This window comes from Bombina bombina, chromosome 3 (genome assembly GCF_027579735.1).
Source record: "Bombina bombina isolate aBomBom1 chromosome 3, aBomBom1.pri, whole genome shotgun sequence".
NCBI lineage: Eukaryota > Metazoa > Chordata > Amphibia > Anura > Bombinatoridae > Bombina > Bombina bombina.
The window spans coordinates 1,127,032,345-1,127,054,173 of NC_069501.1; the positions used below are offsets into that span (position 1 = coordinate 1,127,032,345).

A 21,829-nucleotide genomic window follows, 5' to 3' on the forward strand; every position below is an offset into this window, starting at 1 on the left:
CCTCCTGTTTTGGTGCAGTGGAGGTTGATGCTGCTCCTGTTTTGAAATTCCGAAAGGGACGAAAATTAGACTGTCTAGCCTTAGCTTTGGCTTTGTCTTGAGGTAGGGCGTGGCCCTTACCTCCTGTAATGTCAGCGATAATTTCTTTCAAACCGGGCCCAAATAAAGACTGCCCCTTGAAAGGTATATTAAGTAATTTGGACTTAGAAGTAACATCGGCTGACCAGGATTTTAGCCACAGCGCCCTACGTGCCTGTATGGCGAATCCTGAGTTCTTAGCCGTAAGTTTGGTTAAATGTACTACGGCCTCCGAAATGAAAGAATTAGCTAGTTTAAGGACTCTAAGCCTGTCCGTAATGTCGTCTAGCGTAGATGAACTAAGGTTCTCTTCCAGAGACTCAATCCAAAATGCTGCCGCAGCCGTAATCGGCGCGATACATGCAAGGGGTTGCAATATAAAACCTTGTTGAACAAACATTTTCTTAAGGTAACCCTCTAATTTTTTATCCATTGGATCTGAAAAAGCACAGCTATCCTCCACCGGGATAGTGGTACGCTTAGCTAAAGTAGAAACTGCTCCCTCCACCTTAGGGACCGTTTGCCATAAGTCCCGAGTGGTGGCGTCTATTGGAAACATCTTTCTAAATATTGGAGGGGGTGAGAACGGCACACCGGGTCTATCCCACTCCTTAGTAACAATTTCAGTTAGTCTCTTAGGTATAGGAAAAACGTCAGTACTCGCCGGTACCGCAAAGTATTTATCCAACCTACACAGTTTCTCTGGTATTGCAACGGTGTTACAATCATTAAGAGCTGCTAAGACCTCCCCTAGTAATACACGGAGGTTTTCCAATTTAAATTTAAAATTTGAAATATCTGAATCCAATCTGTTTGGATCAGAACCGTCACCCACAGAATGAAGCTCTCCGTCCTCATGCTCTGCGAGCTGTGACGCAGTATCAGACATGGCCCTAGTATTGTCAGCGCACTCTGTTCTCACCCCAGAGTGATCACGCTTGCCTCTTAGTTCTGGTAATTTAGACAAAACTTCAGTCATAACAGTAGCCATATCTTGTAATGTTATCTGTAATGGCCGCCCAGATGTACTAGGCGCCATAATATCACGCACCTCCCGGGCGGGAGATGCAGGTACTGCCGCGTGAGGCGAGTTAGTCGGCATAACTCTCCCCTCGCTGTTTGGTGAAATTTGTTCACATTGTACAGATTGACTTTTATTTAAAGTAGCATCAATACAGTTAGTACATAAATTTCTATTGGGCTCCACCTTGGCATTGGAACAAATGACACAGATATCTTCCTCTGAGTCAGACATGTTTAACACACTAGCAAAAAAACTTACAACTTGGTTATAATCTTTTTTAGCAAAAACGTACTGTGCCTCAAAGAGGTACTAAACGATTAAATGACAGTTGAAATAATGAACTGAAAAACAGTTATAGCATCAAACTTTAAAACAACACAACTTTTAGCAAAGGTTTGTTCCCATTAGTAAAATAACAATAATTAAATTTGACATAAAAAATACAAAGCAACGTTTTTATTCACAGTCACTATAAGAATTCTCACAGCTCTGCTGAGAGAATTTACCTCCCTTCAAAGAAGTTTGAAGACCCCTGAGATCTGTCAGAGATGAACCGGATCATGCAGGAAATATAAAAGTAATTGACTGGAATTTTTTGATGCGTAGCAAAGAGCGCCAAAAACGGCCCCTCCCTCTCCCACACAGCAGTGAAGAGAAACGAAACTGTCACAAATAAAAGCAAAAAAGGCTGCCAAGTGGAAAATAATGCCCAAATATTTATTCACACAGTACCTCAGCAATGTAAACGATTCTACATTCCAGCAAAAACGTTTAACATGATAAATAGTTATTAAAAGGATCAGTGACCTTTAACAGAGTAGTTCCGGTGAAATACCATCCCCAGAATACTGAAGTGTATACATACATGTCATTTTAACGGTATGGCAGGATTTTCTCATCAATTCCATTCAGAAATTAAAAACTGCTACATACCTCAATGCAGATTCATCTGCCCGCTGTCCCCTGATCTGAAGCCTTTACCTCCCTCAGATGGCCGAGAACAGCAATATGATCTTAACAACTCCGGTTAAAATCATAGTAAAAAAACTCTGGCAGATTCTTCCTCAAACTCTGCCAGAGAAGTAATAACACGCTCCGGTGCTGTTGTAAAATAACAAACTTTTGATTGAAGTCATAAAAACTAAGTATAATCACCATAGTCCTCTCACACATCCTATCTAGTCGTTGGGTGCAAGAGAATGACTGGGACTGACGTAGAGGGGAGGAGCTATATGCAGCTCTGCTGGGTGAATCCTCTTGCATTTCCTGTTGGGGAGGAGTTATATCCCAGAAGTAATGATGACCCGTGGACTGATCACACATAACAGAAGAAAAATAAACTCTTGATTGAAGAATCAGACAACTAACTTTACCCCTCCTTGCAACTGATACAAGCAAAGAGAATGACTGGGGATTGTGGGTAGGGGGAGTGGTATTTAACAGCTTTTGCTGTGGTGCTATTTGCCTCCTCCTGCTGGTCAGGAGTGATATTCCCAACAGTAATTAAAATGATCCATGGACTCACCGTGTCATTAGAAAGAAATATCTTCCTTTTTTACATAGAGATGCTCAGGTGATATTTTCCTGTCAGCTTTTTACAGTTACACTGCATCAGTTTCAAGTGATTTAGTATTATGTCCCTTTAACTGAGAAAATATAATTATCTTTCTCTGAAATATTGGTAAGGAAAGCCCAGCATATGCTTCTGATCCTAAGTGAACTGTAGAACTATGAGGAGTAAAAATATCTATGTATACTTTGTTTTATCTATGCATATTGATATGTGATTTTGTCATTTAAATTTGCATCAGGAATTTCCTGATCAAGGTTATTTTTTACTAATATGTACATATAATATATATTAATAAAAACTGAATATAATCTGATCACAGGAACTAAACTTTGGGACATGGTGCACAGCGAATCTGCCTCAAAATCCTGCCTCACATTGGATAACTCAACCTTCTCTATCTTTGTGGAGATTGCATGCACACCAGAACCACTGCATATGGGATCCAAATTTCTGACGAGAACCAGGACAGGGTTGTCCTTCCAATTAAAGCTCTGAACATGTGCCTGTCATACAGAATAAACCCAGACTAGTGAAAGCAGACTGTGTGCTTCCGCTTAAAAAGATAAAAAATGATGATAAACCACAGTTTGGCTTTGAATAATGTTAAACACTTGTTACTCCTCTAAAACAAAAACAACGTTTAGACATGAAAAGCAGTATTATGCTATATTAATCACAGTGTTCTTCACAAAAACAACATTTCCCAGTTGGGTGGCAATTATGAAGTATTTATTCTGCTATTTATAAATATTACATAAGCTATCCAATGCATTAACTAATTGAATAATTTAACAACATGATTTAATGATAATTTGAGCAACAAACAGAAACACAGTGGTTATCACTAGCCAGTAAAGTCTACTAATTTCTTTCACTCCTCCTTTCTTACATTTTAGAAGACTTAGCAGCATCTCAAAGCATTGAACAAGGAGCCTTAAAATCCTTGATTATTAAAAAATAAATAAAATAATTTTATGATTTGCGTAACTCCAAGCAAATACGGAACAAAATGATACTTACTGCAATTTCTCTGCATGCAGACATAGAAATTCCAGTGCCTTCTATTTGCTTTAATGCATAATCCCGGTCATCCTTCCTATAAGACAAGATAAATGCTAATTGGTATGAAAACTTTAATATTGCCAAATAACTGCAAATGAAAGCTGTATCAACATATCAATTTCCACTGTCACTTCTCTCCTTAAAGCATGTCTAGACAAATTTGTTCAAAAGCTTTTGCAAAGTAGGCTTGCATAGAAGATTACACGCTCACCCAATCTGCCCACCATGTTATTTCGAACCGCATCACACGTGAAATCCAAGATGGATTTGTATTTCACAGCTGCAAGGTCTACAATTACTGTTGGGAATATCACTCCTGGCCAGCAGGAGGAGGCAAAGAGCACCACAGCAAAGCTGTTAATATTACCCCCTACCCACAATCCCTCAGTCATTCGACCAAAGGGAAAGAAGAGAAAGGAAGTAACAAGGTGCAGAGGTGCCGGAGGTTTATATAAAAAGAAACTGTCTGAATACAGGGCGGGCCGTGGACTCACCGTGACAAGAAAGAAAAAAAATTGGTCAGGTAAGCATAAATTTTGTTTTCTTTCTAAAGTCACAGTGAGTCCACGGATCATCATCAATTACTGTTGGGAACCAATACCCAAGCCCGAGGACACAGATAAAGGAGGGACAAGACAGGAACCTAAACAGAAGGCACCACTGCTTGAAGAACCTTTCTCCCAAAAGAAGCCTCAGCCGAGGCAAAAGTATCAAACACAAATCTGTTCCACAGAAGCTTCATTTTTGAAGGCCCAGGAAGAAGAAACAACCCTTGTGGAATGAGCTGTGATTTTCTCAGGAGGTTGCTGTCCAGCAGTCTCATATGCCAAGCGAATAACGCTCTTCAGCCAAAAGGGAAAGTGAAGTAGCCGTAGCTTTCTGACCCTTGCATTTCACAGAAAAGCAAACAAACAATGCAGAAGGTCTGACGAAAGTCCTTAGTTGCCTGCAAATAAAATTTTATCGCTCGCACAACATCCAGATTATGCAACAAGCGTTTTTTGTGAGAAGGATTAGGACCCAAAGAAGGTACAGCGATTTCCCGATTAATATTCTTGATGAAACAACCTTGGGCAGGAAACAGAACTTAGTACGCAGAACTAACTTATCAGAGTGAAATATAAGATAAGGGGAATCACACTGTACAGCAGAGAGTTCAGAAACTCTACGAGCAGAGGAAACAGCGACAAGAAACAAAACTTTCCAAGATAACATCTTAATATCTAAAGAATGCATAGGCTCAAACGGAGCCTGTTGTAAAACTTTAAGAACAAGGTTAAGACTCCATGGAGGAATAACAGGTTTAAACATAGGCCAAATTCTAACCAAGGCCTGACAAAACGATTGCACGTCTGGCACATCCGCCAAGCGCTTATGTAACAAAATAGACAATGCCGAAATCTGACCCTTAACCAGACAATCCTGGAGAAAGGACAAAATCCTAAGAATCCTTACTCTACTCCAAGAGTATCCTTTGGAATCACACCAATATTTACCAAATACCAAAATACCAAATACCAAAGTATTTACGCCAGATCTTATGGTAAATCCTGCGAGTTACAGGCTTACGAGTCTGAATCAAGGTCTCAATGACCGACTATGAAAATCCACGCTTAGATAAAACTAAGCGTTCAATCTCTAAGCAGTCAGCTTCAGAGAAATGAGATTTCGATGAAGGAAGGAACCCTGATGTAGAAGGTCCTTCGTCAGAGGCTCCAAGGTGGAAAGGATGACATTTCCACTAGGTCTGCATACCAAATCCTGTGAGGCCACGCCGGTGCTATGAGAATTACAGATGCCCTCTGCTGCATGATTTGAGCAATGACTCTTGGAAGGAGAGCGAACAGAGGAAATAGGTATGTAGGCCACCGAGTTATGTTGTCCGACTGGAATCTGATAAACCGAGCAAAGGCTAACTGAGGCCAGGCCAGAAGAGCATTGAAGATTGCTCTCAGCTCCAAGATGTTTATGGGCAGGACTGACTCATCCTGAATCCATAAGCCCTGAGCCTTCAACGAGCACCATACTGCTCCCCAACCTAGAAGGCTGGCATCCTTGGTCACAATCACCCAGGAAGAGATGATCCTGAGAAAGCGACCACGGAAGAGAGTCTATTGACGCCTGATCTAGATCTACACGCGGAGACAGGTCCGTATAGACCCCGTTCCATTGTTTGAGCATGCATAACTGCAGAGGTCTGAGATGGAACCAAGCAAACGGAATGATGTCCATGGAAGCCACCATTAGACCAATTACCTCCATACATTGAGCCACTGAAGGCCGTGGAGAGGACTGAAGGGCAAGACAAGAGTCGAAAAATATTATTTCTGACCTCCGTCATTAACAGGGAGTTTATTATGGTCCCCAAAAATATGACTCTTGAAGCAGGAACCAGATGACTTTTTTCCCCGATTCACCTTCTATCCGTGGGATCGAAGAAAACAGAATTTATGTTTACCTGATAAATTTCTTTCTCCAACGGTGTGTCCGGTCCACGGCGTCATCCTTACTTGTGGGATATTCTCTTCCCCAACAGGAAATGGCAAAGAGCCCAGCAAAGCTGGTCACATGATCCCTCCTAGGCTCCGCCTACCCCAGTCATTCGACCGACGTTAAGGAGGAATATTTGCATAGGAGAAACCATATGGTACCGTGGTGACTGTAGTTAAAGAAAATAAAATATCAGACCTGATTAAAAAAACCAGGGCGGGCCGTGGACCGGACACACCGTTGGAGAAAGAAATTTATCAGGTAAACATAAATTCTGTTTTCTCCAACATAGGTGTGTCCGGTCCACGGCGTCATCCTTACTTGTGGGAACCAATACCAAAGCTTTAGGACACGGATGAAGGGAGGGAGCAAATCAGGTCACCCAAATGGAAGGCACCACGGCTTGCAAAACCTTTCTCCCAAAAATAGCCTCAGAAGAAGCAAAAGTATCAAACTTGTAAAATTTGGTAAAAGTGTGCAGTGAAGACCAAGTCGCTGCCCTACATATCTGATCAACAGAAGCCTCGTTCTTGAAGGCCCATGTGGAAGCCACAGCCCTAGTGGAATGAGCTGTGATTCTTTCGGGAGGCTGCCGTCCGGCAGTCTCGTAAGCCAATCTGATGATGCTTTTAATCCAAAAAGAGAGAGAGGTAGAAGTTGCTTTTTGACCTCTCCTTTTACCTGAATAAACAACAAACAAGGAAGATGTTTGTCTAAAATCCTTTGTAGCATCTAAATAGAATTTTAGAGCGCGAACAACATCCAAATTGTGCAACAAACGTTCCTTCTTTGAAACTGGTTTTGGACACAGAGAAGGTACGATAATCTCCTGGTTAATGTTTTTGTTAGAAACAACTTTTGGAAGAAAACCAGGTTTAGTACGTAAAACCACCTTATCTGCATGGAACACCAGATAAGGAGGAGAACACTGCAGAGCAGATAATTCTGAGACTCTTCTAGCAGAAGAAATCGCAACTAAAAACAAAACTTTCCAAGATAATAACTTAATATCAACGGAATGTAAGGGTTCAAACGGAACCCCCTGAAGAACTGAAAGAACTAAATTGAGACTCCAAGGAGGAGTCAAAGGTTTGTAAACAGGCTTGATTCTAACCAGAGCCTGAACAAAGGCTTGAACATCTGGCACAGCTGCCAGCTTTTTGTGAAGTAATACCGACAAGGCAGAAATCTGTCCCTTCAGGGAACTTGCAGATAATCCTTTTTCCAATCCTTCTTGAAGGAAGGATAGAATCCTAGGAATCTTAACCTTGTCCCAAGGGAATCCTTTAGATTCACACCAACAGATATATTTTTTCCAAATTTTATGGTAAATCTTTCTAGTCACAGGCTTTCTGGCCTGAACAAGAGTATTGATAACAGAATCTGAGAATCCTCGCTTCGATAAAATCAAGCGTTCAATCTCCAAGCAGTCAGCTGGAGTGAAACCAGATTCGGATGTTCGAACGGACCCTGAACAAGAAGGTCTCGTCTCAAAGGTAGCTTCCAAGGTGGAGCCGATGACATATTCACCAGATCTGCATACCAAGTCCTGCGTGGCCACGCAGGAGCTATCAAGATCACCGACGCCCTCTCCTGCTTGATCCTGGCTATCAGCCTGGGGATGAGAGGAAATGGCGGGAACACATAAGCTAGTTTGAAGGTCCAAGGTGCTACTAGTGCATCCACTAGAGCCGCCTTGGGATCCCTGGATCTGGCCCCGTAGCAAGGAACTTTGAAGTTCTGACGAGAGGCCATCAGATCCATGTCTGGAATGCCCCACAGGTGAGTGACTTGGGCAAAGATTTCCGGATGGAGTTCCCACTCCCCCGGATGCAATGTCTGCCGACTCAGAAAATCCGCTTCCCAATTTTCCACTCCTGGGATGTGGATAGCAGACAGGTGGCAGGAGTGAGACTCCGCCCAAAGAATAATTTTGGTTACTTCTTCCATCGCTAGGGAACTCCTTGTTCCCCCCTGATGGTTGATGTACGCAACAGTCGTCATGTTGTCTGATTGAAACCGTATGAACCTGGTCCTCGCAAGCTGGGGCCAGGCCTGGAGAGCATTGAATATCGCTCTCAGTTCCAGAATATTTATCGGTAGAAGAGATTCTTCCCGAGACCAAAGACCCTGAGCTTTCAGGGATCCCCAGACCGCGCCCCAGCCTATCAGACTGGCGTCGGTCGTGACAATGACCCACTCTGGTCTGTGGAACATCATCCCTTGAGACAGATTGTCCAGGGACAGCCACCAACGGAGTGAGTCTCTGGTTCTCTGATTTACTTGTATCTTCGGAGACAAGTCTGTATAGTCCCCATTCCACTGACTGAGCATGCACAGTTGTAATGGTCTTAGATGAATGCGCGCAAAAGGAACTATGTCCATCGCCGCCACCATCAACCCGATCACTTCCATGCACTGAGCTATGGAAGGAAGAGGAACGGAATGAAGTATCCGACAAGAGTCCAGAAGCTTTGTTTTTCTGGCCTCTGTTAGAAAGATCCTCATTTCTAAGGAGTCTATAATTGTTCCCAAGAAGGGAACCCTTGTTGACGGGGATAGAGAACTCTTTTCCACGTTCACTTTCCAGCCGTGAGATCTGAGAAAGGCCAGGACAATGTCCGTGTGAGCCTTTGCTTGAGGAAGGGACGACGCTTGAATCAGAATGTCGTCCAGGTAAGGTACTACTGCAATGCCCCTTGGTCTTAGCACCGCTAGAAGGGACCCTAGTACCTTTGTGAAAATCCTTGGAGCAGTGGCTAATCCGAAAGGAAGCGCCACGAACTGGTAATGTTTGTCCAGGAATGCAAACCTTAGGAACCGATGATGTTCCTTGTGGATAGGAATATGTAGATACGCATCCTTTAAATCCACCGTGGTCATGAATTGACCTTCCTGGATGGAAGGAAGGATAGTTCGAATGGTTTCCATCTTGAACGATGGGACCTTGAGAAATTTGTTTAAGATCTTGAGATCTAGGATTGGTCTGAACGTTCCCTCTTTTTTGGGAACTATGAACAGATTGGAGTAGAACCCCATCCCTTGTTCTCTTAATGGAACAGGATGAATCACTCCCATTTTTAACAGGTCTTCTACACAATGTAAGAACGCCTGTCTTTTTATGTGGTCTGAAGACAACTGCGACCTGTGGAACCTCCCCCTTGGGGGAAGTCCCTTGAATTCCAGAAGATAACCCTGGGAGACTATTTCTAGCGCCCAAGGATCCAGAACATCTCTTGCCCAAGCCTGAGCGAAGAGAGAGAGTCTGCCCCCCACCAGATCCGGTCCCGGATCGGGGGCCAATATTTCATGCTGTCTTGGTAGCAGTGGCAGGTTTCTTGGCCTGCTTTCCCTTGTTCCAGCCTTGCATTGGTCTCCAAGCTGGCTTGGCCTGAGAAGTATTACCCTCTTGCTTAGAGGACGTAGCACCTTGGGCTGGTCCGTTTTTACGAAAGGGACGAAAATTAGGTCTATTTTTTGCCTTGAAGGGCCGATCCTGAGGAAGGGCGTGGCCCTTACCCCCAGTGATATCAGAGATAATCTCTTTCAAGTCAGGACCAAACAGCGTTTTCCCCTTGAAAGGAATGTTTAGTAGCTTGTTCTTGGAAGACGCATCAGCCGACCAAGATTTCAACCAAAGCGCTCTGCGCGCCACAATAGCAAACCCAGAGTTCTTAGCCGCTAACTTAGCCAATTGCAAAGAGGCGTCTAGAGTGAAAGAATTAGCCAATTTGAGAGCATTGATTCTGTCCATAATCTCCTCATAAGGAGGAGAGTCACTATCGAGCACCTTAAGCAGTTCATCAAACCAGAAATATGCGGCAGTAGTGACAGGGACAATGCATGAAATGGGTTGTAGAAGGTAACCCTGCTGAACAAACATCTTTTTAAGCAAACCTTCTAATTTTTTATCCATAGGATCTTTGAAAGCACAACTATCCTCTATGGGAATAGTGGTGCGTTTGTTTAAAGTAGAAACCGCTCCCTCGACCTTGGGGACTGACTGCCATAAGTCCTTTCTGGGGTCGACCATAGGAAACAATTTTTTAAATATGGGGGGAGGGACGAAAGGAATACCGGGCCTTTCCCATTCTTTATTAACAATGTCCGCCACCCGCTTGGGTATAGGAAAAGCTGCTGGGAGCCCCGGCACCTCTAGGAACTTGTCCATTTTACATAGTTTCTCTGGGATGACTAAATTTTCACAATCATCCAGAGTGGATAATACCTCCTTAAGCAAAATGCGGAGATGTTCCAATTTAAATTTAAATGTAATCACATCAGATTCAGCCTGCTGAGAAATGTTCCCTAAATCAGTAATTTCTCCCTCAGACAAAACCTCCCTGGCCCCCTCAGATTGGGTTAGGGGCCCTTCAGAGATATTAATATCAGCGTCGTCATGCTCTTCAGTAACTAAAACAGAGCAGCCACGCTTACGCTGACAAGGGTTAATTTTGGCTAAAATGTTTTTGACAGAATTATCCATTACAGCCGTTAATTGTTGCATAGTAAGGAGTATTGGCGCGCTAGATGTACTAGGGGCCTCCTGAGTGGGCAAGACTCGTGTAGACGAAGGAGGGAATGATGCAGTACCATGCTTACTCCCCTCACTTGAGGAATCATCTTGGGCATCATTGTCATTATCACATAAATCACATTTATTTAAATGAATAGGAATTCTGGCTTCCCCACATTCAGAACACAGTCTATCTGGTAGTTCAGACATGTTAAACAGGCATAAACTTGATCAGAAAGCACAAAAAAAGTTTTAAAATAAAACCGTTACTGTCACTTTAAATTTTAAACTGAACACACTTTATTACTGCAATTGCGAAAAAACATGAAGGAATTGTTCAAAATTCACCAAATTTTCACCACAGCGTCTTAAAGCCTTGAAAATATTGCACACCAATTTTGGAAGCTTTAACCCTTAAAATAACGGAACCGGAGCCGTTTTAAGCTTTAAACCCCTTTACAGTCCCTGGTATCTGCTTTGCTGAGACCCAACCAAACCCAAAGGGGAATACGATACCAAATGACGCCTTCAGAAGTCTTTTATAAGTATCAGAGCTCCTCTCACATGCGACTGCATGCCATGCCTCTCAAAAACAAGTGCGCAACACCGGCGCGAAAATGAGACTCTGCCTATGCTTTGGGAAAGCCCCTAAAGAATAAGGTGTCTAAAACAGTGCCTGCCGATATTATTATATCAAAATACCCAGATAAAATGATTCCTCAAGGCTAAATATGTGTTAATAATCAATCGATTTAGCCCAGAAAAAGTCTACAGTTTAAATAAGCCCTTGTGAAGCCCTTATTTACAATCGTAATAAACATGGCTTACCGGATCCCATAGGGAAAATGACAGCTTCCAGCATTACATCGTCTTGTTAGAATGTGTCATACCTCAAGCAGCAAGGGACTGCAAACTGTTCCCCCAACTGAAGTTAATTGCTCTCAACAGTCCTGTGTGGAACAGCCATGGATTTTAGTTACGGTTGCTAAAATCATTTTCCTCATACAAACAGAATTCTTCATCTCTTTTCTGTTTCTGAGTAAATAGTACGTACCAGCACTATTTGAAAATAACAAACTCTTGATTGAATAATGAAAAACTACAGTTAAACACTAAAAAACTCTAAGCCATCTCCGTGGAGATGTTGCCTGTACAACGGCAAAGAGAATGACTGGGGTAGGCGGAGCCTAGGAGGGATCATGTGACCAGCTTTGCTGGGCTCTTTGCCATTTCCTGTTGGGGAAGAGAATATCCCACAAGTAAGGATGACGCCGTGGACCGGACACACCTATGTTGGAGAAAAGACAACAAGATCTCTGTATGAGATTCAACTTGTTTAAAAGATGGCACCTGAACCAGAATGTCATCCAGATAAGGTGCCACTGTAATGCCCCAAGATCGAAGCACAGCTAAAAGTGCCCCCAGAACCTAAAAAATTATGTGAGCTGTGGCAAGGCCAAATGGAAGGGCCACGAACTGGAAATGATTGCCCAAAAATGCGAATCTCAGAAACTTGTGATGGTCCCTGTGAATGGGAACATGAAGGTATGCATCCTTTAGGTCTATGGTTGTCACGAACTCTTGTACCAAGGTAAGAATGGAGCGTATAGTCTCCATCTTGAAGGATGGAACTCTGAGAAACTTGTTTAAACATTTTAGATCTAGGATTGGTCGAAAAGTTCACTCCTTTTTGGGAACTACGAACAGATTCGAGTAAAATCCCAGAACTGGAAACATTACCCCCAGGGCGGCAAGGTCCTTGACACAATGTAAGAACGCCTCTCTTTTTATCTGGTCTACAGATAATCTGGAGAGGAGAAACCTGCCTCTGGAAGGAAAAGATTTGAAGTCTATTTTGTATCCCTAGGAGACCATGTCCACCGCCCAGGGATCCGGCACATCTCTTATCCAAGCCTGGGGGGAAAAAAAGAGAGAGAGTCTGCACCCTACAATATCCGCTCCCAGATCAGGGGCCAACCCTTCATGCCGACTTGGAATCAGCTGAATGCTTTTTATATTGCTTTCCCTTATTCCAGAACTGGTTGGGCTTCTAGGAAGGCTTGGCTTGATCTTGCTTGGAGGAAGGGGAGGAAGACTTGCCTTTAAAGTTATGAAAGGAACGAAAATTATCTTGAGGAAGAAAAGAACCCTTCCCTCCAGTAATATCCAAGATAATTTCCACCAAACCGGGTCCAAACAAGGTCCTACCCTTGTAATGAATAGCCATGAGCTTAGATTTAGATGAAACATCAGCAGACCAGGACTTCAACCACAAGGCCCTGCAGGCTAGGACCACAAAAAAAGAAATGTTGGCTCCCAGTTTAATAACCTGTAAGGAAGTATCTGTAATGAATGAATTTGCTAACTTGAAAGCCTTAAAGTGAAAGTAAATCCTAGCGTATTACAAACGCTAGGATTTACTATTGAAACAAATAAAAGGGCACTTTCATTCACGAAGTATAAGATACTTCATGTAGAAAGGTCTTTTATTTGATTCAATCGATCGCGCTCTTAGCTCCTACAGCAGCGCATGGCTAAAAAAAAATTTGGCTAAGAGGTGACGTTTTCACCTCTTAGCAAATAGCTATGCGGTAAATCCGGCTCCCATGGGCACCAAGCCAGATTTACCGCACAGCTATTGACTAAGGAGGTGAAAATGTCACCTCTTAGCCAAAAAATTGTTTAGCCATGGGTTGCTATAGGAGCTAAGAGCGGGGAACGATTGAATCAAACAAACTTTCTACATTAAGTATCTTATACTTCATGAATGAAAGTGCCCTTTAGTTGTTTCAATAGTAAATCCTAGCGTTTGTAAAACGCTAGGATTTACTTTCACTTTAATCCTGTCCTGGATCTCATCAAGAGGGGTATCCGTCTGAAGAGATTCAGACAACGCATCAAAGCAGTAAGCCGCAGCGCTGGTAACAGTGGCGGTACACACCGCAGGTTGCAATTGTAGACCCTGGTGGACATACATCTTTTTTTAGTAAAGCTTCCAACGTTTTAATCCATTGGATCTTTAAAAGAACAACTATCCTCTATGGGAATAGAAGTCCTCTTTGCCAAAGTGGAGATCGCTCCTACCTTAGGAAGGGTCTGCCACGACTCCTTAATAGAATCCGCTATAGGAAACATCTTCTTAAAAATAGGAGATGGAGAAAAGGGAATACCAGGTCTTCAGCACGGTCAGGAACCGGAAAAACCTCAATTTACTAGACTTTTTAGGATTGACTACAATAGTTGTGTCTGAGCCGTCCAAAGTAGCCAAAACCTCCTTAAGTAATAAGCGAAGGTGTTCTAGCTTACATCTGAAGGATACCACTTCAGCATCAAAAGAAGGAATTACACTGTTTGAGTCTGAGATTTATCCCTCAGATGTTACTTACAACGTCTTCTTCCTCAGGCTTATGGGAAGGGACACTCTGGATAGCCAGAACTTGATCAAAAACCTTACTAACCGTTTCCTTAAATTTACTTCTACGCCTTCCCTGCAACATGGGGAAAGCTGACAAGGCCTCAGATACCGCAAGGGATACCTGGGAAGCAATGCCTTGTAGAGAAAATCCTACAGGATTGCAAGAGGAAACACAGGGCACTGTATGTGGAGACTGAAAAAGTTGGGACGCTTGAGGAGAAAGCTGTGGCATATCTGCAACAGGAGACACCTGAACAGCATTTGCCTGGGATAATGATGGTTCATGGTCAAATATTTTCTCTCTATAACTTAAAGTTCTCTCAATGCATGAGGAACAAAAAGGAAATGGGGGTTCCACCTGAGCATCAAAACATAACTGACAAGCAGCAACTTCGCCTGGGATAATGGTTTGAAAAGCCTCTTGATCCATCTTATGTAATAAATAAGGATAAAGTGTAAAAATTCCTTATTTGAAAATAAAAAATAAATGTGTACTGTGTCTTTAATAGAAATGTGTGTTAGCGCAACAAACCAAATAGACCTCAGGCTACCTATACACCTTAGTAGCTTTACTGAGGTGCCTATCTGCCCTGCAGCTCATTTTCAAATACAGAGCGGGTACAGAGCCCTAACTGCCGAAAAAAACGTCTTACAATAGTAATCTCCATGACCAAAAGTTAAAGTATAAAAACTACTATAACACACTGAGCCACCATAAACCTCACAGTCTCAATGCCCAAACTGCCTAAAAGAAACCCCAAACATGAAGGTTTAATAAAGTCCCATATTAAATAAGACACCTTTTAGCTGTAACAAGTGCCAGCAATCACCTTGCAAAAGAAAATTAAAATGGCACTTACCTGAAAGTGCTGTCCGGCAGCAGGACAGCTCACCTGGTTTGAGAGGGTGCAGCACCTCACATGGACCCGTGAAGAGAGAAAAACTGAGTAAACCTACTCAGGTTTTCTAGTTAGGGCAGCAGATTCTTGAGAAAATGCAGTGAGAATTGTACCTCACAAGTTCTCAAAATTTACCACTTCCCTACTGAAGAGACTGATGTGGACTAGGCTAGACCCCAGAAAAGAACAGAGTAAGCTTACTCTGCTACAAAAAAAAAAATCTTGATTGAAGAAAACTCAGACACCTAAACATCACCACCTCTTTGCACTACAGGCAAAGAGAATGACTGGGGGATTGTGGGTAGGGGGTGATATTTAACAGCTTTGCTGTGGTGCTCTTTGCCTCCTCCTGCTGGCCAGGAGTGATATTCCCAACAGTAATTGATGACGATCCGTGGACTCACCGTGTCTTTAAAAAACATAATTTATGCTTACCTGATAAATTTATTTCTCTTGTAGTGTATCCAGTCCACGGATCATCCATTACTTGTGGGATATTCTCCTTCCCAACAGGAAGTTGCAAGAGGATCACCCACAGCAGAGCTGCTATATAGCTCCTCCCCTCACTGCCATATCCAGTCATTCGACCGAAACAAGACGAGAAAGGAGAAACCATAGGGTGCAGTGGTGACTGTAGTTTAATTAAAATTTAGACCTGCCTTAACAGGACAGGGCGGGCCGTGGACTGGATACACTACAAGAGAAATAAATTTATCAGGTAAGCATAAATTATGTTTTCTCTTGTTAAGTGTATCCAGTCCACGGATCATCCATTAATTGTGGGATACCAATACCAAAGCTAAAGTACACGGATGATGGGAGGGACAAGGCAGGAACCACTGCCTGTAGAACCTTTCTCCCAAAAACAGCCTCCGAAGAAGCAAAAGTGTCAAATTTGTAAAATTTTGAAAAGGTGTGAAGCGAAGACCAAGTCGCAGCCTTGCAAATCTGTTCAACAGAGGCCTCATTTTTAAAGGCCCAGGTGGAAGCCACAGCTCTAGTAGAATGAGCTGTAATCCTTTCAGGGGGCTGCTGTCCAGCAGTCTCATAGGCTAAGCGTATTATGCTCCGAAGCCAAAAGGAGAGAGAGGTTGTCGAAGCTTTTTGACCTCTCCTCTGTCCAGAGTAAACGACAAACAGGGCAGATGTTTGACGAAAATTTTTAGTAGCCTGTAAGTAAAACTTCAAGGCACGGATTACGTCCAGATTATGCAAAAGACGTTCCTTCTTTGAAGAAGGATTAGGACACAATGATGGAACAACAATCTCTTGATTGATATTCCTGTTAGAAACCACCTTAGGTAAAAACCCAGGTTTGGTACGCAGAACTACCTTGTCTGAATGAAAAATCAGATAAGGAGAATCACAATGTAAGGCAGATAACTCAGAGACTCCTCGAGCCGAGGAAATAGCCATCAAAAACAGAACTTTCCAAGATAAAAGTTTAATATCAATGGAATGAAGGGGTTCAAACGGAACTCCCTGAAGAACTTTAAGAACCAAGTTCAAGCTCCACGGGGGAGCAACAGTTTTAAACACAGGCTTAATCCTAACCAAAGCCTGACAAAATGCCTGGACGTCTGGAACTTCTGCCAGACGCTTGTGCAAAAGAATAGACAGAGCAGAGATCTGTCCTTTTAAAGAACTAGCTGATAAGCCTTTGTCCAAACCCTCTTGGAGAAAGGACAATATCCTAGGAATCCTAACCTTACTCCATGAGTAACTCTTGGATTCACACCAATAAAGATATTTACGCCATATCTTATGGTAGATTTTCCTGGTGACAGGCTTCCGAGCCTGTATTAAGGTATCAATGACGGACTCAGAGAAGCCACGCCTTGATGGAATCAAGCGTTCAATCTCCATGCAGTCAGTCTCAGAGAAATTAGATTTGGATGATTGAAAGGACCTTGTATTAGAAGGTCCTGCCTCAGAGGCAGAGTCCATGGTGGAAGAGATGACATGTCCACTAGGTCTGCATACCAGGTCCTGCGTGGCCACGCAGGCGCTATCAGAATCACCGATGCTCTCTCCTGTTTGACTTTGGCAGTCAGACGAGGGAGCAGAGGAAACGGTGGAAACACATAGGCCAGGTTGAAGAACCAAGGAGCTGCTAGAGCATCTATCAGCGTTGCTCCCGGGTCCCTGGACCTGGATCCGTAACAAGGAAGCTTGGCGTTCTGGCGAGACGCCATGAGATCCAGTTCTGGTTTGCCCCAACGATGGACCAGTTGAGCAAACACCTCCGGATGGAGTTCCCACTCCCCCGGATGAAAAGTCTGACGACTTAGAAAATCCGCCTCCCAGTTCTCTACGCCTGGGATGTGGATTGCTGACAGGTGGCAAGAGTGAGACTCTGCCCAGCGAATTATCTTTGAGACTTCTAACATCGCTAGGGAACTCCTGGTTCCCCCTTGATGGTTGATGTAAACCACAGTCGTGATGTTGTCCGACTGAAATCTGATGAACCTCAGTGTTGCTAACTGAGGCCAAGCTAGAAGAGCATTTGAATATTGCTCTTAACGCCAGAATATTTATTGGGAGGAGTTTCTCCTCCTGAGTCCACGATCCCTGAGCCATCAGGGAGTTCCAGACTGCGCCCCAACCTAGAAGGCTGGCATCTGTTGTTACAATCGTCCAATCTGGCCTGCGAAAGGTCATACCCTTGAACAGATGGACCCGAGAAAGCCACCAGAGAAGAGAATCTCTGGTCTCTTGATCCAGATTTAGTAGAGGGGACAAATCTGAGTAATCCCCATTCCACTGACTTAGCATGCATAATTGCAGCGGTCTGAGATGCAGGCGCGCAAATGGCACTATGTCCATTGCCGCTACCATTAAGCCGATTACTTCCATGCACTGAGCCACTGACGGGCGTGGAATGGAATGAAGGACACGGCAAGCATTTAGACGTTTTGATAACCTGGACTCCGTCAGGTAAATTTTCATCTCTACAGAATCTATAAGAGTCCCTAGGAAGGAGACTCTTGTGAGTGGTGATAGAGAACTCTTTTCCACGTTCACTTTCCACCCATGCGACCTCAGAAATGCCAGAACTATCTCTGTATGAGACTTGGCAATTTGAAAGCTTGACGCCTGTATCAGGATGTCTAGATACGGAGCCACCGCTATGCCTCGTGGTCTTAGAACCGCCAGGAGTGAGCCCAGAACCTTTGTAAAAATTCTCGGGGCAGTGGCCAACCCGAAGGGAAGAGCTACAAATTGGTAATGCCTGTCTAGAAAGGCAAACCTTAGGAACCGATGATGATCTTTGTGAATCGGTATGTGAAGGTAGGCATCCTTTAAGTCCACTGTGGTCATGTACTGACCCTCTTGGATCATGGGTAGGATGGTCTGAATAGTTTCCATTTTGAATGATGGAACTCTGAGGAATTTGTTTAAGATCTTTAGATCCAAGATTGGTCTGAAGGTTCCCTCTTTCTTGGGAACCACAAACAGATTTGAATAAAATCCCTGTCCTTGTTCCGTCCGCGGAACTGGATGGATCACTCCCATTACTAGGAGGTCTTGCACACAGCTTAGGAATGCCTCTTTCTTTATCTGGTTTGCTGATAACCTTGAAAGATGAAATCTCCCTTATGGAGGAGAAGCTTTGAAGTCCAGAAGATATCCCTGAGATATGATCTCCAACGCCCAGGGATCCGGAACATCTCTTGCCCACGCCTGGGCGAAGAGAGAAAGTCTGCCCCCCACTAGATCCGTTTCCGGATAGGGGGCCGTTCCTTCATGCTGTCTTGGGGGCAGCAGCAGGCTTTCTGGCCTGCTTGCCCTTGTTCCAGGACTGGTTAGGTTTCCAGGCCTGTCTGGAATGAGCAACAGTTCCCTCTTGTTTTGAAGCGGAGGAAGTTGATGCTGCTCCTGCCTTGAAATTTCGAAAGGCACGAAAATTAGACTGTTTGGCCTTTGATTTGGCCCTGTCCTGAAGAAGGGTATGACCCTTGCCTCCAGTAATGTCAGCAATAATTTCCTTCAAGCCAGGCCCGAATAGGGTCTGCCCCTTGAAAGGAATGTTGAGTAATTTAGACTTTGAAGTCACGTCAGCTGACCAGGATTTAAGCCATAGCGCCCTACGCGCCTGGATGGCGAATCCGGAATTCTAAGCCGTTAGTTTAGTCAAATGAACAATGGCATCAGAAACAAATGAGTTAGCTAGCTTAAGCGTTCTAAGCTTGTCAATAATTTCATTCAATGGAGCTGTCTGGATGGCCTCTTCCAGGGCCTCAAACCAGAATGCCGCTGCAGCATGCAAGGGGCTGTAAAATAAAACCTTGTTGAATAAACATTTTCTTAAGGTAACCCTCCAATTTTTTATCCATTGGATCTGAAAAAGCACAACTGTCCTCAACCGGGATAGTGGTACGCTTTGCTAAAGTATAAACTGCTCCCTCCACCTTAGGGACCGTCTGCCATAAGTCTCGTGTAGTGGCGTCTATTGGAAACATTTTTCTAAATATAGGAGGTGGGGAAAAGGGCACACCGGGTCTATCCCACTCCTTGCTAATAATTTCTGTAAGCCTTTTAGGTATAGGAAAAACGTCAGTACACACCGGCACTGCATAGTATCTATCCAGCCTACACAATTTCTCTGGAATTGCAACTGTGTTACAGTCATTCAGAGCAGCTAATACCTCCCCAAGCAATACACGGAGGTTCTCAAGCTTAAATTTAAAATTAGAAATCTCTGAATCAGGTTTCCCCGAGTCAGAGATGTCACCCACAGACTGAAGCTCTCCGTCCTCATGTTCTGCATACTGTGACGCAGTATCAGACATGGCTCTAACAGCATTTGCGCGCTCTGTATCTCTCCTAACCCCAGAGCTATCGTGCTTGCCTCTTAATTCAGGCAATCTAGATAATACCTCTGACAGGGTATTATTCATGATTGCAGCCATGTCCTGCAAGGTAATCGCTATGGGCGTCCCTGATGTAATTGGCGCCATATTAGCGTGCGTCCCCTGAGCGGGAGGCGAAGGGTCTGACACGTGGGGAGAGTTAGTCGGCATAACTTCCCCCTCGACAGAACCCTCTGGTGATAATTCTTTTATAGATAAAAAAACTGATCTTTACTGTTTAAGGTGAGATCAATACATTTAGTACACATTCTCCTATGGGGCTCCACCATGGCTTTCAAACATAATGAACAAGTAGGTTCCTCTGTGTCAGGCATGTTTAAACAGACTAGCAATGAGACTAGCAAGCTTGGAAAACACTTTAAAACAAGTTTACAAGCAATATAAAAAACGTTACTGCGCCTTTAAGAAACACAAATTTTCCCAAATTTTGAAATAACAGTGAAAAAATGCAGTTACACTAACGAAATTTTTACAGTGTATGTAATAAGTTAGCAGAGCATTGCACCCACTTGCAAATGGATGATTAACCCCTTAATACCAAAAACGGAATAACAAATGACAAAAACGTTTTTTAAACAGTCACAACTGCCACAGCTCTACTGTGGCTTTTTACCTCCCTCAATACGACTTTTGAAGCCTTTTGAGCCCTTCAGAGAAGTCATGGATCATGCAGGAAGAAGCTGGATGTCTGTGTCTGTAATTTTTGCTGTGAAAAAAAACGCCAAAATAGGCCCCTCCCACTCATATTACAACAGTGGGAAGCCTCAGGGAACTGTTTCTAGGCAAAATTCAAGCCAGCCATGTGGAAAAAACTATGCCCCAATAAGTTTTATCACCAAACATATGTAAAAAACGATTAAAGGGACATTCAACACTGCCCACAACAATAATCTATGTTTCTAAACTAAGTATAAAGAGCAAGCTTCAACGTTCCCCCTTTCTCTTACTTACTGCCTTCACTGTTCAATCCTCATCGATAACTTCAAAATTTGTCTCCTAATATGGCTGCTTAACTCCCCCCACTGTGACGTATAGCTCGTCTTCTTCAAACTAGCCGGCAGTTATATCCCATTTCTCCTACTTCAATCCCAGCTCGTTCACGGGCGTTAGCGCATGCGCAATACAATAGGAACATTAAAAGCGGAACCATAATAACCCAAGTTGTTTCCGTTCCGATTATCTTACTTATAGTACTCCATTACGTTATATAAGCGGAACGGAAACAACTTGGATTATTTTGGTTCCGCTTTTAGTGTTCCTAGTATATTGCGCATGCGCTAACGGCCGTGAATGCGCTTGGATTTCAGTCCGGGGAATGGGCTTTCATTGGCTGCTAGTTTGAGAAAGAAGGCGAAGACGTCACGGTGGGGGTAGTTAGGAAGACATGTTAGGACACCAATTTGGAAGATAACAATGACGATTCAACAGTGAAGGCTGTAAGTAAGAGAAAGGGGGCACCTTGGAGCTTGATCTTTTTATTTAGTTTTGAAACATAGATTAATATTGTGGGCAGTGTTGAATGTCCCTTAAAACATGCCAGCAAACGTTTTAAAATACACTTTTATATGAGTATGTATCTCTATTAATAAGCCTGATACCAGTCGCTATCACTGCATTTAATGCTTTACTTACATTACTTCGGTATCAGCAGCATTTTCTAGCAAATTCCATCCCTAGAAAAATATTTTAACTGCACATATCTTATTACAGGAAAACCTGCACGCTATTCCCCCTCTGAAGTTACCGCACTCAGAATATGTGAGAACAGCAAAGGATCTTAGTTACTTCTGCTAAGATCATAGAAAACGCAGGCAGATTCTTCTTCTAAATACTGCCTGAGATAAACAGTACACTCCGGCACCATTTAAAAATAACAAACTTTTGATTGAAGAAATAAA

At 43.2% G+C, this 21,829-nt stretch overlaps 1 protein-coding gene across 1 annotated transcript in view; it reads right to left on the reverse strand.

Moving 5' to 3' along the window:
• CDK8 (cyclin dependent kinase 8) overlaps positions 1 to 21,829 on the reverse strand; it is a 399,753-nt gene that overhangs the window by 294,545 nt on the left and 83,379 nt on the right. Inside the window, exon 2 of the mRNA XM_053708497.1 lies at positions 3,696 to 3,771. Within this exon, the coding sequence (XP_053564472.1) occupies positions 3,696 to 3,771 (76 nt within the window). The remainder of the gene's footprint in view (positions 1 to 3,695; positions 3,772 to 21,829) is intronic.